Below are 17,099 nucleotides of genomic sequence, written 5' to 3'. Positions count from 1 at the left end.
ATATTTCCCACTTTGTATACATTTTTTTCATTATGAGGCACATCCAGGGCTTTTTTTTCTCAGAGAATAGGTGCAGGAACTCACCCTTTTTGGAGTTACCCCTTGTCTTTGCCCCTACCTACCTCTGAGCACCAGTCCTTGGTTCCACCCCCTACCCACCTCCCAGCACTGCCCCATTAAGAGAATACAGAACCAAGTAACATTTGTGGTATTAAGTAACCTGTATGGAATTTGTTCATGATAACAAGAAAAGCAGTAAAATAGACCCCCCACAGCCAACAATAGACCCACCAGCAACAATAGACCCCCCCCTGCAACAATGGACCACCTACAACAAAATACCCCCCCAGCAACAATAGCCCCTCCAGCAGCCAGCTAGAATAGACTACGCCCTTAACAGTAGATCCCTCCCAGCGACAACTGACCACCCCAGCAACATAAGACCCACCACAGCAACAATAGATCCCCCACCAGCAACAATAGACCCCCCCCCACTGCAAAACTAGATCCCTTACAGAGACAAAAGATTCCTAGAAGCAACAGTAGACCTCCACAGCAGCAATCAACCCTCCCGCAGAAATAGATCCCCTCCAGCAACAATAGATCCACCAGCAGCCAGCATCAATAGACACTGTAGCACAACCCAGCACTCCTTGCCATTACATACATTCAGTGCTGGAGGTGCTGGAACTGCGTTCCCCGCGTTCCCGCTGAAAAAAATCCCTGGGCACATCTGTATGCAAACTAAGTACGACGTTTTGCTCCAGCAGTAATAGATGCAATATATGGATGTGCTTTATTTAATGAGAATAATTTAATTGTAGCCCTGCTCAATTACACCGTGATCTTTGCTAAAATAGCAGCTATTCCCAACTTGTGCCCTCCCTGAGAGACGAATGTCGTCCTGCCTTCTAATAAGCCAGTGTGTGTCTTATTAATTGTTAATGTGGATTTACTGATCTTACAGCTGCTTTAAGTGCCTTTCACATACAAGACAAGGTAATAGGTTCATTTTAAGGGAGTATTCATTAGGGATGGCTGAAGTGATTTTAGATGAATTGATTTCACAGCAAAACAACAAATTTACTTTTGTAGGGCCGGTTCACACTAGAATGCACTCGTTCCTGTGTGTACTGGTTTTTACAGCCCATTCATTTTAATGGGCTGCCAAACTTAGTGTGGTGTTGTTTTTTGGTATATTTAGAGAAGTTTAGTTTATTTTGTTTAACATTATTTGTGTTTGTGTTTTTCTTGTTTGTGTATTTTATTGTATGCTGTTGCTTTACATTTATTTAATTATTTTAATATGGATTCAGTCTGTTTTTTTTAATTCTGTACAAAAAAATGATGGGGTTAATGTGGATCTGCTTTTTGGCACAAGACCAATCCTTCATAACCCTTTGGGAGTCATGTCAAGCTCACTGCACCCTTTAAAGCCATCAAAACCACTTTCATTTTGTTTTCCCTATTGATTCCAATGCATTTCACTAACATTGATTTTACTGATTGGGACTAGATCTACTGTATTTTAGGAAATACATTTGTTAAAAAAAATATTACAATGTAGGCTGCTTTCACACTGCTCCTCTGAAAAATGCATCAAAAAGACGTATGTGTATATTCTGTGTTTTTGTGATGAATTTCCAGTGCTTTTTATGGGGGCTTATTATCCAGCATATACCTTTGAAACTTGGACACGTGACTCAAAAAAAAAGCACCAAAAAAGCAATGCAGATGCTTTTTGATGCGTTTTTGCCTAGTTTTTGGTTTTGTATTCATTTTAATGGGGAGACCTGCGTCTATTCCTTGAATGGTCACCTCTGTCTTGAAGTCTACTCCTTGAATGGTCACCTCTGGCTTGGATCCTACTCCTTGAATGGTCACCTCTGTCCATAGGCGTGCGCAGGGGGTGTGCCAGGTGTGCCTGGGCACACCCTAATCACCAAGGTTGCCAATCATGTAGTGTCTGTAAAAAGGCAGAGGCTACAGTTGCTCCACATCTCTGCTGCCTCCTTAGCCAATGGTAACTACACTGCCTAGCCCCCTTCCCCAGCGCGCCTTATTTGACTTTACAACAGAAGGTGCCGGCAGCTGGAGCAGGCAGGAAAGAGAGGACTAAAAACAGCCTGCAGTGTGGGACAGGATTCAGCCTACCAGGAGAAGGTAAGCACAATGTACAATGTAGTCAGTACACATACATACATACACACGCACGCATGTGTGTTTGAGCTTTGGGGTGCACACCCTAATGCAATAGGCTGTGCACACCTATGCCTCTGTCTTGGAGTCTGCTCCTTGAATGGTCACCTCTGGCTTGGAGTTTACTCCTTGAATGGTCACCTCTGGCTTGAAGTCTACTCCTTGAATGGTCACCTCTGTCTGGGAATCTACTCCTTAAATGGTTACCTCTGTCTTGAAGTCTACTCCTTGAATGGTCACCTCTGTCTGGGAATCTACTCCTTAAATGGTTACCTCTGTCTTGAAGTCTACTCCTTGAATGGTCACCTCTGTCTTGTAGTGTACGCCTTAAATGGTCACCATCTGTCTTGGAGTCTACTCCTTGAATGGTCACCTCTGTCTTGAAGTCTACTCCTTGGAGTGCCCCAAACCCTCTCGGAGGAGCTTCCTGTATTTCTTCTATAGAACAGGCGGCAGACTCGGCTCGTGAATTTTGCATGAACATCTTGCATTTCCCAAAATAGCTCTCACACATGATGTGTAACAGTGGCCTGTGGGGGTTTGTCAGTCACAGGTTATCTATTTTTCTCCTTTTCTCTCACACCCGACCCATCAAGCTGGTTCGCGAAGCCCCTTTCGTCTAATTTGTTACACTTTGCTGAAAAGCGCCAGAAAATGTGACTAAATATAGCGCGCCTAGTATTTCTGGATCAGAGACTCCGGTAGTGTTATTCGCTGTGAATACAGTCTTCATTATTTACACACACACTGTTTCATAACAGGAGAGAGCCTGAACCGAGACGCTTTTTATTTGGAAACAATTGGTCACACATTAGAGGCTGTAGCCTGCGTGTGGCGATGGGATCATTCAGTTGGGTCCAGCAAAAAGCAGCAATAATGTGCAAAGTTCTAAAGGAAATCTGAGCTTACTGCATCTGGCAATTAAAATGTATTAAAACCTAAGAAGCAAACAATTATTATATTGCAGCTTACCAGTCCTTAGATGTGGTGACTGCATTTGTTTTTGTTTTTTATGCTTCTATTTACTCACTCCTGTGCTCCTTAGCATTGCTAGACTGGTCCCCACTGCATCTTCTACCCCATGCTCCAGCAGTCTAAGGTCCTGATGTCATCAAGACAGGGTTGATAGCCCTGCAATGGACATAATGATTCCAAGGGACAGTCCACCAGCAGAGTGTGTGTGTGCGGAGGGGGGGCACAGTGTACCAGGGGAGTGGAGGATTGGGTAAGTAAAAGCATTTCTCCTCTCTCTTAGACTAAATGAGCAAATAGCCCTTGTAGCGTGGACGCAGCCTCTGTGCCCATTATGAATGTTTCTCACCCTCCATGCTTCTGAGTTCCCAGGCCTGTACATCTGCTGTGCCCATTATGAGGGGTTCCCACCATTACACTAACAGAGCTGTGTTCGGGGAAGATCAGAGCTGATCACCGGGTGCCGGTGGTAAATCATTGGCCAGGACCCAGTGATGGGCATGTGCTGTGACGAATCACAGCACAGCCAGACTAGCGGTCGCACGCGTGCACGGCCCCTACCCTGAAAAACAGAGTCACGTTCTCCTTTATATTATGTGGGTTTACTGAAGACAATTTTGATTGACTACCATGGCTTACATTACTGCACCGGCTGTCAGAATAAACTTAAAACATCTATACTATATTTGTACTCTGGACTAAACTGAGTATAGGAATATTCTTGCAATGGGTCCCTTTACCCAGATCTTCTGGCCATGCTGGGACTTGTAGTTCCACAATAGACAGAAAGCCTTCTGCAGGCATAAATATACTGTTGTACACCCACTTGAAACTGAGCTCCAAAAAAGGACACAAGTTAATGCAGCTCTGCATTTATTAATATATCATTACATTTATTTATTTATTTTGAATACAAACTTGAATGTGACCTAGTATAAGCCTCTTGCATTCCCTGTACAGCAGGGCTGCAGTGTGAGAGGAAGAAACAGCACATGGAGCCAACTGGTTCATATGCTGAAGAAGCATGAGTGACAAAGAAATGATCTTATCACTGTGCTGCTTCTCCATTCACTGTCCAGTCACAGGCTGAGGTAGGTCCAGGTTGAACTGGGCTCAGTGATGCTGGTCATCAGACCGAAGACATCTGGTGTCAGAAGTAAAGTACTGCAGGGAAAATCTCTGGATTAAAGGTGAATATTGCAGGAAACGCTGGTTTCCTTATTTCATTAATGAGCTATTTATTTTTAGCTTGTTATTTTTGGCTGGAGTTCTGCTTCAACTTTATAATTACCTGTGCTTACACCCTGTAACTTTAGGGGTCTCCTATTCTGGGGCATGCCAATACCTGTAGTTCTACTGGGACAGGAGGCGCCTTATCCCAATCCTACAAAGGAGCGGGATTTCATACCTCTCTATGCCGGTCACACATTTTATTATATTAGCAGTCAACCGGCTTATTTCATGATTCCTAAAAATAGCACCACATGCAGCATGGAACACATTATTATTCAAGTCACCCAAAAATAATAATGGATCCTGTCTCAGAGACTAGAACAACATTCCATGCACATAAGAACTAGGATCGTACGCAGGGAAGCGTCCAATCAGTGAGCTCTACAGAACGGTCATACGAGCATAACGCTTTCCAAGCCATGTTCTTTTATTCAGTGAAGCCATACGATTAGCGTTCTGAAATATGAATCGTTTTCTCCCACACGAGTAGTCATGTGTGCCCATATTTTACTGAGAATAGTCAATTCTATAATTAGACAGCAACTAATAATGAGCAGACTGGGATTCCAGCACAGACCACGGACTGGGCATACTGGGGTCTCACATTTCCCCAGCTGGTGGAGAAGGTACTTCTCTCTGCCCCAAAATATCATTAACAAATTCCTCCTGGCTTCGATGCCTTTCAGGGACTCAAGGAACTGGACCTCCCTTAATTCCTGCATTCACAGAGTCTCACTTATCCTGCTGCATTCTAGCGTACCAACATTGAGAACTGCCATTGCTAACTTTTTAAAAAAGTATCCTGATTCTGACTACCTTGGAACAACTGTGCGGCCAGTGAAGATACAAATGTGAGTTGCATACCTAGGGCAGTAACTGGCTAAAGCAGGCCATAGTCAGTGCGAACTTCCTGCAACCCCAAAAAATTTGCACGATTTGCACAGACAGTGTTGACAGGGGGATCCTTCCTGCCAAGCAATTTTCTACTTCCGAAAGGGGGGGGGGAAGCCGTCCCCACCTGGGAGAAGACAGTGATTATCGCTAGTGGCTATAGCAGCCCCTTGCGATTATCGCAAGCAAATCCAACAGGTTGGTTGTACCCAATTTGATCGATTTGATCAACTTGGTACATTCAGTCTGCCCATTAATGGTTCGAATCTCGGCCGGTTCAGCAGGAATTTAAACCGTGTATGGCCGGCCTAAGTAATGAAAACAACATCACGATGACAGCCCTGGAAACTGCACTTTTAAAAGAAAGTGTACAGTAGACCCTTTCTCAGTTCCCTTTAGATTGTGTAAAGCAGTGGTGGCTCGTCCATTAGGGGCGCACACTGCCCCCCTATCCATGTGTCCAGCTCCCTGATCTACATACAGGGTGCCAGACTATGGATTCCAATGGGGGGGTTTTGAAGCACTGGATTAAAGCCAGAGGCTCTAATAGGCTTCAAAAAAGTGTTGGCTTGGGGCGCAGAGAACTGAGCCCCGAACCCACCCAGCTGGGTAATGATAGCGAATGAATATTTGCTATTTTCACACTAAATCTCCTCCCTGCCAATCAGGAAGCGTGTCGTAAGACCCATTTCCCGATTGGTCAAAACATCAGGCCACCCTTTTGGACACCTAGTGCCTAGGAGGAGGAGACGCACGGCCGCTTGCATGGCGGAAGCCGCCGTGCTGGAGAAGAGGACACCGGAGCCGCTGCCCGCAGCCTACCACCCGCCACCTAGATGGGGTCCACTACCCGCCACCTAGATGGGGTAAGTGCCGGACCAACCGGCAGACAGCGGGGGGGGGGGGTGTTTTTCAGTACATTCAGGCTACAATGTAAAGTAGTGAGTGTACAGCTTGTATAACAGTGTACATTTGCTGTCCCCTCAAAATAACTCAACACACAGCCATTAATGACTAAACCACTGGCAACAAAAGTGAGTACACCCCTAAGTGAAAATGTCCAAATTGGGATTAATTAGCTATTTTCCCTCCCTGGTGTCATGTGACTCATTAGTATTACAAGATCTCATGTGTGAATGGGGAGCAGGTGTGTTAAATTTGTGTTATTGCTCTCACTCTCTCATACTGGTCACTGGAAGTTCAACATGGCACCTCATGGCAAGTGTGTGTGGCGGCAACCAGGTGAGGAGTACAAAGACAAGTGTATCTTGTCTACAGTCAAGCATGGTGGTGGGAGTGTCATGGTCTGGGGCTGCATGAGTGCTGCCAGCACTGGCGAGTTACAGTTCATTGAGGGAACCATAAATGCCAACATGTACTGTGACATACTGAAGCAGAGCATGATCCCCTCCCTTCATAGACTGGGCCGCAGGGCAGTATTCCAACATGATAACGACCCCAAACACATCTCCAAGATGACCACTGCCTTGCTAAAAAAGCTGAGGGTAAAGGTGATGGACTGGCCAAGCATGTCTCCAGACCTAAACCCTATTGAGCATCTGTGGGGCATCCTCAAACAGAAGGTGGAGGAGCGCAAGGTCTCCAACATCCACCAGCTACATCATGGAGGTGTGGAAGAGGACTCCAGTGGCAACCTGTGAAGGTCTGGTGAACTCCATGCCCAAGAGGGTTAAGGAATTGCTGGAAAATAATGGTGGCCACACAAAATATAGACACTTTGGGCCCAATTTGGACATTTTCACTTAGGGGTGTACTCACTTTTGTTGCCAGCCATTTAGACATTAATGGCTGTGTGTTGAGTTATTTTGAGGGGACAGCAAATTTACACTGTTATACAAGCTGTACACTCACTACTTTACATTGTAGCAAAGTGTCATTTCTTCAGTGTTGTCACATGAAAAGATATAATAAAATATTTACAAAAATGTGAGGGGTGTACTCACTTTTGTGAGATACTGTATGTATAAAGCAATGAAAGTGACATTCACCAAACATTCACTGCTGGTGTATCTGCCTGTTTACATGCATTTTAAAGCCTATCTCCAGGGATAGTATTAGTCTTCCCTTGCCATGGGGCTGATCCTGCACTGCAGGGGTTAAATGACTTTCCACTGGGAAAAGCAGTTTTACTTACTCAACTCCCCCACCCGCCCCAGCAGCTGACTTTCCCTTCTACTCAGAGCTGGCCTATATAATTACTCGAGGCCCCGCCTCCCCCTCGTGTCATAGCGCGTCAATTAATGTTTACAACATCCAGTGGCGGAACTTTAGGAGTCGCTGCAGTCGCATTTGCGACTGGGCCCTTCCGTTATACCGCTGTGGGGTGGCCCCCAAGACCCAGCATCCCCTCCTGCACCTCTGGCTGGCCGTTTAGAGTGCAGTGGGGAAAGGTGGGAGGAGGTGGAAGGCGGCGATCGGCAGCTCTATGGTGCCTATGTGGGTGGCGGGATCTCCCTGGGGCTTGTAGTACTCTCTCGAGTGTCAGTGTATACAGTGGAGAGGAGAAGGGAGAGACCTCTGACCCGGCAGGTATCAGTTTCACTTTCACTCTGCTTGAACACTGTTGCTGATGCCCGGGTCAGAGGCCCTTCCCCTCTCCACTGTATACATTCGGAGATAGAACTACTAGCCCCAAGGAGATCCCCATGCCTGTGGACACCATAGAGCTGCCAATTGCTGCCTCCTACCTCCACCAGCCAGGTACAGGGGAACCTCTGCAAGGGGGGGAGTCAGCTGTTTGGGGACCCTGATGTAAGAGGGGGCTTTCTGGAGACACTAATGTAAGGAAGGGGCCCTCTGGGGACAGTGATGTAAGAGGGGGCCTCTGGGGACACTAATGTAAGGACGGGGCCCTCTGGGGACACTGATGTAAGAGGGAGGCCTCTGGGGACACTAATGTAAGAGGGGGGGGCTTTCTGGGGACCCTGTGTAAGGAGGGGCTCTCTGGGGAACCTGTGTATAGAGGGGCTCTCTGGGGACACTAATGTAAGAGGGGGGGCTCTCTTGGGACCCTGGTGTAAGGGGGGGCTCTCTGGGGACCCTGGTGTAAGGGGGGGGGCTCTTTGGGGACCCTGGTTTAAAGGGGCTCTCTGGGGACCCTGGTTTAAGGGGGGCTCTCTGAGGAACCTGATGTAAGGAGGGGCTCTTTGGGGACCCTGGTGTAAGGGGAGGCTCTCTGGGGACCCTGGTGTAAGTAGGGAGGCTCTCTGGGGGCTCTGGTGTAAGTGGAGACTCTCTGAGGACCCTGATGTAAGGGGAGGCTCTTTGGGGACCCCGATGTAGGGGGAGACTCTCTGAGGACCCTGATGTAAGTAGGGAGGCTCTCTGGGGACCCTGATGTAAGGAGGGGCTCTCTGAGGACACTGATGTAAGGGGGGCTCTCTGGGGACCCTGATGTAAGGAGGGGCTTTCTGGGGACCCTGATGTAAGGGGGGGCTCTCTGGGGACCCTGATGTAAAGTATGGAGGCTCTTTGGGGACCCTGATGTAAGGAGGGGGCTCTCTGGGGACCCTAATGTAATGAAAGGGGCTCTTTGGGGACCCCGATGTAAGTAAGGAGGCTCTCTGGGAATCCTGATGTAAGGGAGGGCTCTCTGGAAATCCTGATGTAAGGGAGGGCTCTCTGGGGATCACGGCATCACAGGTCAGGTAGAGGGCCCCTTAGCAGAATTTTGCTTAGGGCCCCAGGGAGGTCAGGATCGGCACTGCTTCTACTCCCTTATGCTCTGAGTGTGGACTGTCGGCATCCTCAAGTCCGATGCAGGGCTACCTAGGATTACCTGGGCCTCTGGGATTCATGCGTTTTTGGTCCCTGTAGACTTCAGTGGGAGCACCTGAAAAATGCCTGAATAACGTGCGCAATGTTCTCTTTTTGTGCTAATTTTTGCCTCTTCTCCTAGTAACTAGCTTTCTATTGGCTAAGCCCCCAGTCACACCAAATCCGACTTTGAAATCGTGTGACTTCACTTGAAATAGCACAGTTTCAAAGCCCCATGCCAGTGCGACTTGACTGACATCGATTTTATGCACAGATTGTCTATACAAGTCGCACCTGAAATAAGCAAAAGTAGCGCAGGAACTACTTTTTCAAAACGGTGCAGCACCACAAATTCAGAATCACACTGATTTGAGCAGTGCCATTGCTGACAATAGGGTGCGACTTGTCATGCGATTTGGACCTGTGAAATTGCATGATAAGTCACACCAGTGTGACCAGGGGGGCCTAAACTAAAACAATCAAACCTGACAAACATTTCAAGACATAAAGCTTGTATATGAACCTAATATGAACCTAGCCTGATTTAAAAAAAACAAACGGAATTTTCTTAGCACAGAGCAAACACTCACAGAAGAAATTAAAGAAATTACAAGAATTATAAATGAGGTGATCAAATACCACCAAAAGAAAGCTTTATTTGCGGGGAAAAAAAGGACAACAATTTTGTATGTGTACAGCGTTGCATGACCGCGCAATTGTCAGTTAAAATAACGCAGTGCCTATCGCAAAAAATGGCCTGGTCGTGAGGGGGTGGAACCTTCCGGGGCTGAAGTGGTTAATTGTAAGTTGTAAAGTTTTGCCAGAAGTACACTATGTTTCTCCTACCCCATTCCAGCTCCTAGAGAGGACTTGCAGGCAGAATTGTGCGATTTTTGCCTACGATTCCACAAATCACAGCAAAATATGGAACATTCCTTGTCACATGATAATCTCAGCAAAAAAAAAAAACACAATGCCAAATGCACCTGGCTAAGTGGCAAAATTTGGTACATGAGCTTGTTTGGCTCATTATTGGAGCAGAGGAAGGCCCATTCAAAAGGAATGGTGCCACTCCAAAAACACACCACAAAATCACTCAAAAGAAAAAAAATGCAACGCGACAGTGTCACTCAGATGTGAACCTGGCCCAGTAGACAAAACAGAACAAGGTTCTCTTACCTTAAAGGGTTTCTAAACTCACAACAGTAAAATCAGACTGTATATGCAGTAAAGCATGCTTGTTATACGCACTGTGGAACCTAGGAGGTTAATCCTCTACATTGTCTAAAAAGACTGTTTAATCCTGTCTTCTCTGGTCCTCCCCTTCTTCAACTGTCCCCAATCTATCTGCTGATAGAACAGAGCCTTGGTGGCACTCTGCGCATGCTCAGTTTGGTGTGTATTGCTAAAGAGTTATTTTTTTTCTCAGATGGGTGCATATGATCAGCACAGGGCCAATCAGCACTGTCCAGACAGAGGGTCAGAAGTCCTGCAGCCTCATAGGACAGACAGGGTAGAATGAAAACTCCTCCTACACGCTTTAACCACACACTGACAGAAGTCACAAGCCTGCTATATACAGCTGATGACAAAAGGTGTTTAGCAGTTTATATTTACTAAAATGATTGCATTTCCATATTTCCATGTTCTGTGTACTGTGGATGACCAGATATAGTGAATGCAGGGTCCTGGGTTTAATTACTTTAATTTCCTGTGCTTTCCAGGACAGCGCAAACACTGGAAGCAGAATTTAGTTGTAACGCATGTAGCCAATATGACACTCTATGTAATGTATCTCCTAGCTAGCTCATCTCAACATTTGGAGAGGAGTAACAGACAAGTCAGAACAAGGATCTGCTACCTGGAGCTCATATGTGAACCTTACTTTCAAAACAATGTTTTACAGCACAGAGCAAACACCAGAAAAATAATTTAATTGTAACATGTGTAGCCAGAGTTTTTCTTAGTCCATCCCAGCTTCTGGAGAGGACTAGCAGACAACACAGAACAAGGTGCTCCTACTTCAAGCTCATATCTGAACCTAGCCTTACTTCAAAAAACTGTATTTTACAGCACAAAGCAAACACCTGAATAAGAAATCAATTGGTAAGTGTAGCTAGAGGAACACCTAATACAATGTATCTCAGCCCACCTCAGCTTCTGGGGAGGACTAACATACAAGACAGAAGAAGGTTCAGGTTCACCTACCCCAAGCTCAAGTGAATTCATGTATAGCCAGTATGATACCCCATACATTATATTTCTTAGCCCATCTCAGATTCTGGGGAGGACTAACATACAAGACAGAAGAAGGTTCAGGTTCACCTACCCCAAGCTCAAGTGAATTCATGTATAGCCAGTATGCTACCCCATACATTATATTTCTTAGCCCATCTCAGATTCTGGAGAGGACTAACATACAAGATAGAAGAAGGTCCACCTACACCAAGCTCAAGTGGGAGCCTAGCCTTACTTTCCTGCTTCAACCAGGACAAAGCAAACGTTGGAAGTAGAATTTCATGTATAGTCAGTATGATACCCCATTATATTTCTTAGCCCATCTCAGATTCTGGAGAGGACTAACAGACAAGATAGAAGAAGGTTCACCTACACCAAGCTCAAGTGGGAGCCTAGCCTTACTTTCCTGCTTTAACCAGGACAAAGCAAACGTTGGAAGTAGAAATTCATGTATAGCCAGTATGATAACCCATACATTATATTTCTTAGCCCATGTCAGATTCTGTGGAGGACTAACAGACAAGATAGAAGAAGGTTCACCTACACCAAGCTCAAGTGTGAGCCTAGACTTATTTTCAATGCTGTGTTTAACAGGACAGAGCAAATAAAAGTAGAATATAATGTGTAACGTATGTAGCCAGTATGATACCTTATATAATGTTTCCCTCCATCTCAGTTTCTGTAAAGAACTAACAGACAAAAGAGAACGAGGTGTCTATAAGAATCTAGCTTTACTCAAATAAACTATATTTTACATGCAGGACAGAGCAAACCCAGATAGAAGAAGTCAATTGTAATACGTATATAATGTATCTCCTACCTAGACATTCTCAGCATTTGGAGAGGAGTAACAGACAACTCAGAGCAATGTTCTCCTACTTGGAGCTCATACCTGAAACCAGCCTTGCTTTCAAAACTATGTTTTACAGCACAGAGCAAACACTAGAAAAATAATTAAATTGTAAAATATGCAGCCAGCATGGTACCTTATACAAAGTTTCCCTTAGTCCACCTCAGCTTGTAGAGAGGACTAATGGACAAAACAGAACAAGGTGCTCCTACATCAAGCTCATACATGAACTCTGTTTTACAGCACAGAGCAAACACTAAAAGAAGAATTTAATTGTAACATGTGTAGCCAGAGAAACATCTTATACAATGTATCTCAATGTATCTCATCTCAGCTTCTGCTAAGGGCTAACAGACAAGCTAGAATAGGGTTCACCAACCTCAAGCTCCAGTGTGAACCTAGCCTTACTTACTGGACAGAGCAAACATTGGAAGATATCCATGTGTAGCCAGCATGATACTCTATATAATGTATCTCTTGGCCCATAGCTCAGCTTCCTGAGTAGGACAGAGGTACAACTTATGTATCTCTTAGCCCCTGAACATGACAGAGGGACATCTTATACAATGCATCTCTTAGCCCCTTAACAGGGCAGAGGAATATCTTATACAATGTATCTCTTAGCCCATCTCAGCTTCCTAAGCAGGACAGAGGAACACCTTATACAATGTATCTCTATATCGCAGCTTCCTAAGCAGGACAGAGGAACATCTATTACAATGTATCTCTATATCGCAGCTTCCTTCCTTCCTTCTGGGGATGACTAACAGACAAGACAGAATAGGGTTCCCCAACCTCAAGTGTTAGCCTAGCCTCACTTTCCTGCGTTTACAGGACAGAGCACACATTGGAAGAAGAAGAAAGTCATATGTGGCCAGTATGATACTCCATACAATGTATCTCTTAGCTTATCTCAGCTTCCTGAGCAGAACAGAGGAACATCTTATACAATGCACCTTTTAGCCCCTGAACAGTATAGGTTCATCTTATAAAATGTACCTCTTAGCCCCTGAACAGGACAGAGGAACATGTTATACAATGCACCTCTAAGTCCCTGAACAGGACAGAGGAACATCTTATACAATGCACCTCTTAGCCCCTGAACAGGACAGAGGAACATCGTATATCTCTTAGCCCCTGAACAGGACAGAGGAACATCTTATACAATGTACCTCGTAGTCCCTGAACAGGACAGAGGAACATCTTATACAATGCACCTCTTAGCCCATGGACAGGACAGAGGAACATCGTATACAGTGTATCTCTTAGCCCCTGAACAGGACAGAGGAACATCTTAGACAATACACCTCTTAGCCCCTGAACAGGACAGAGGAACATATTAGACAATACACCTCTTAGCCCCTGAACAGGACAGAGGAACATCTTAGACAATACACCTCTTAGCCCCTGAACAGGACAGAGGAACATCGTATGCAATGCATATCTTTGTCCCTCCCAGCTTCCTAAACAGGACAAGCAGAAAAGATAGGACAAGGTTCACCTACCTATAGTGGTGATCACAGTGATGGCAAAATAGAAGGAGCCAGCAAAAGTCCATTGCACTCCAGCCTTGTGAGGTTTGAGTTTTAGAACCACCCACTCCAGCTCCTTGTAGTTTTCCTCTGTTAGGTTATATTTGCTCCGCAACTCATTCCTCTTGTCCTCCAGTTTCTTCTTCTCGGTGGTCTCCTCATCGGACTCCAGAACGTCAAAGACAGCAGCTCCCACCAGCAGGTAGGTGAAGGTGCAGATGATGAGGGCTAAGGTCCGGACGTTTTGCCTCTTCATGGTGTCGGTTGGCTCTCAGGGCTCTGCTGTCCTTGTACAGCGGAGCTCCTCCAGGTCATGGCTGCAGCGCCCGTCCATAGAGCTTCCCAAGTGCTGGCCAGCGGAGGGCTCTTCTCCTGCTCTATGGGAGCTGTCCCTTCAGCACCACCCTCAGGAGGCTCAATGACAGCCGGCACCTACCATATAAGGCTCTGTGCTCAGAAAAGGGGAGGAGGGCGGGTAGCGCTGAGCACATCTACTCTGATCCATCGCAGCCAAATTCTCTCCTAACACCTCCTGTCTATGGGACCTATAGACCAGGGATGGACATCCCAGGAGCTCCGCAACACACAGCCTCTGCTAATAGAGAGCCATGACTGGGACAGACCGAGGAGGTCAAGACTGTCCTGGAGAAGAGTCCACAAGTCATCAGCAGCTTTGTCAGTGCAGGCACCCCAGGAGGACTGAACAGAGGTATATCCTTTTATTGAGACACTGGTGGCTGGGAGTCACATCTTGACTAAGGACTGCAGGAAGGTGACACAGCTGTCATCTTCTTATAGGAGAGGTCACCATTGTCTCTTACAGTCTCTTCTTGGAGGAAATGTCAGGACAACGTCTTCTGGGGGTAGATGTCAAAAGTATTTATGAAAGTCGCTAAGGAGGTGTCAGAACTGTCTCTGGTGGCTTCTTCTTTGTGATGTCAGGGCAGTCTATTCTTGGAGGAGATGTCAGGGCAGTCTCTTCTTGAAGGAGATGTCAGGGCAGTCTCTTCTTGAGGGAGATGTCAGGGCAGTCTCTGCTTGAAGGAGATGTCAGGGCAGTCTCTTCTTGTGGGAGATGTCAGGGCAGTCTCTTCTTGTGGGAGATGTCAGGGCAGTCTCTTCTTGTGGGAGAGGTCAGGGCAGTCTCTTCTTGGGGGAGATGTCAGGGCAGTCTCTTCTTGTGGGAGATGTCAGGGCAGTCTCTTCTTGTGGGAGAGGTCAGGGCAGTCTCTTCTTGGGGGAGATGTCAGGGCAGTCTCTTCTTGGGGGAGATGTCAGGGCAGTCTCTTCTTGGGGGAGATGTCAGGGCAGTCTCCTCTTGGTGGAGATGTCAGGGCAGTCTCTTCTTGGGGGAGATGTCAGGGCAGTCTCTTCTTGTGGGAGATGTCAGGGCAGTCTCCTCTTGGGGGAGATGTCAGGGCAGTCTCTTCTTGGGGGAGATGTCAGGGCAGTCTCTTCTTGGGGGAGATGTCAGGGCAGTCTCTTCCTGAAGGAGATGTCAGGGCAGTCTCTTCCTGAAGGAGATGCCAGGGCAGTCTCTTCTTGAAGGAGAGGTCAGGGCAGTCTCTTCTTGAAGGAGAGGTCAGGGCAGTCTCTTCTTGGAGCAGATGTCAGGACAGTCTCTGCTTGAAGGAGAGGTCAGGGCAGTCTCTTCTTGGGGGAGATGTCAGGGCAGTCTCTTCCTGAAGGAGATGCCAGTGAAGTCTCTTCTTGAAGGAGAGGTCAGGGCAGTCTCTTCTTGAAGGAGAGGTCAGGGCAGTCTCTTCTTGGAGCAGATGTCAGGGCAGTCTCTTCTTGGAAGAGATGTCAGGGCAGTCTCTTCTTGGAAGAGATGTCAGGGCAGTCTCTTCTTGGAAGAGATGTCATGGCAGTCTCTTCTTGAAGGAGATTCCAGAACTGTCCCTGGTGGCTTATTCTTGGAGATGTCAGGGATGCCTCTTCTGTGGGTAGATGTCAAAAGTGTCTCTGACAGTCTTTTCTTGAAGGAGTTGACACAAATGTTCCCGGTAGCCTGTTCTTGGAGAAGATGTCAGAACTGTCTTAGACAGTCTCTTCTTGAAGGAGGTGACAGCGTTGCCCCAAGCAAACTCTACTTAGGGGAAATGTCAGCGCTGTGTTTAACAGTCTCTTCCTGAAGGAGGCAATGGAGCTGTCCCTGGAAGCCTTTCTTGGAGTATAATTGTCAGAGCTGTCTCTAGCAGTCTCTTCCTGAAAAAAATGTCAGAGCAGTCTCTTCTTGGAGGAAATGTAAGAGCTGTCTCTAACAGTCTCTTCCTGAAGGAGGCAATGGAGCTATCCCTGTCAGCCTTTTTTTGGAGTAGATGCAGAGCTGTCTTTTTGGAAAAGATGCCAGAGCAGTCTCTTCTTGGGGGAAATGTCAGAACTATCTCTAACAGTCTCTTAGTGAGAGGGGCGATGGAGCTGTCCCTGGCAGCCTTTTCTTGGAGTAAATGTCAGAACTGTCTCTAGCAGTCTCTTCTTGGAGAAAAAGTGAGAGCTGTCTCCAACAGTTTCTAATTGAAGGCGACTATAGAGCTGACCTTGGCAGTCTCATCCTAGAGGAAATGTCAGAACTGCCTCTAACAATCTCTTCTTGAAGGAGATGCAAGAGCTGTCTCTAACTGTCTCCTCTTGGAGATGTCAGAGCTGTCTCCAAAAGTCTATTCTGAAGGAGGGGATAGAGCGCTCACTTGGAATTTCTCCCTAAAGAAAGTGTTTTGGGGCTGTCTCTTGCTGTCTTTTCTTAACAGGTGACAGTGCTGCCTCTAACAGTCTCTTCTTAAAAGGAGGTAACTTAGCCTTGAAGTGTCCTCTCCAAGGAGGTGATGATCTGTCTACTGCTGTCCTTTCTGATCTGTCTTTCTTGCAGGAAGGTAATAGATACCCCTTGCCCTTCTCCTGAATGATGCTGTTGAAGCTGCTCCTTGCAGGAGTGACAGAGCTGTCTCTTGCAGTCTCTTGTCAAAGGAAACGTTTCAGAACTGTCTCTTGCAGGGGGGTGTTGTGGTGAGTGGGTGGGTGGGGGGTAGACAGGTTTGTATTCTTTTAAACTGCAATCTCTTGTAGGTAAACACCAGTCTCTTCTCACAAGAAGATAATAGTTGTCCCCTTTACTCTAATTGGTAAGTATCAGAGCTGTCTCCTGCAGCCTCGTAGGAAGGAGACAGGGCTGTCTGCACTGGAGAGCATGCAGAGCTTTATGTCACAGCCTTGTCACAGGAGGGAGACAGAAGTAGTTTCCTGCTGGAAAGTAACTGAGCTCTCTCTTGCAGTCTTGTAGAAAGAAGGTCTGTTTTAGAAAGCACATCAAGCTTTTTTGTTACAGTCTCTTGTCAGAGGAGGATGCCAGGGCTGTCTCTTGCAGTCTACTTACAGCCAGAGGACCAAGCTGTTTGTTGCAGTCCCCT

At 46.5% G+C, this 17,099-nt stretch overlaps 1 protein-coding gene across 1 annotated transcript in view; it reads right to left on the bottom strand.

Moving 5' to 3' along the window:
* Positions 1-14,781, bottom strand: part of KCNK3 (potassium two pore domain channel subfamily K member 3) — a 144,308-nt gene extending 129,527 nt beyond the window's left edge. Inside the window, exon 1 of the mRNA XM_073625178.1 lies at positions 13,666-14,781. Coding sequence (XP_073481279.1) covers positions 13,666-13,948 — 283 coding nt within the window. The 5' untranslated portion in view covers positions 13,949-14,781. The remainder of the gene's footprint in view (positions 1-13,665) is intronic.
* Between the last annotated feature and the right edge of the window lie 2,318 nt (positions 14,782-17,099).

This window comes from Aquarana catesbeiana, linkage group LG04 (assembly GCF_042186555.1).
Source record: "Aquarana catesbeiana isolate 2022-GZ linkage group LG04, ASM4218655v1, whole genome shotgun sequence".
NCBI lineage: Eukaryota > Metazoa > Chordata > Amphibia > Anura > Ranidae > Aquarana > Aquarana catesbeiana.
Note: the sequence above shows the minus strand (reverse complement) of the source record. Positions and strands in the feature narration are given on the sequence as shown.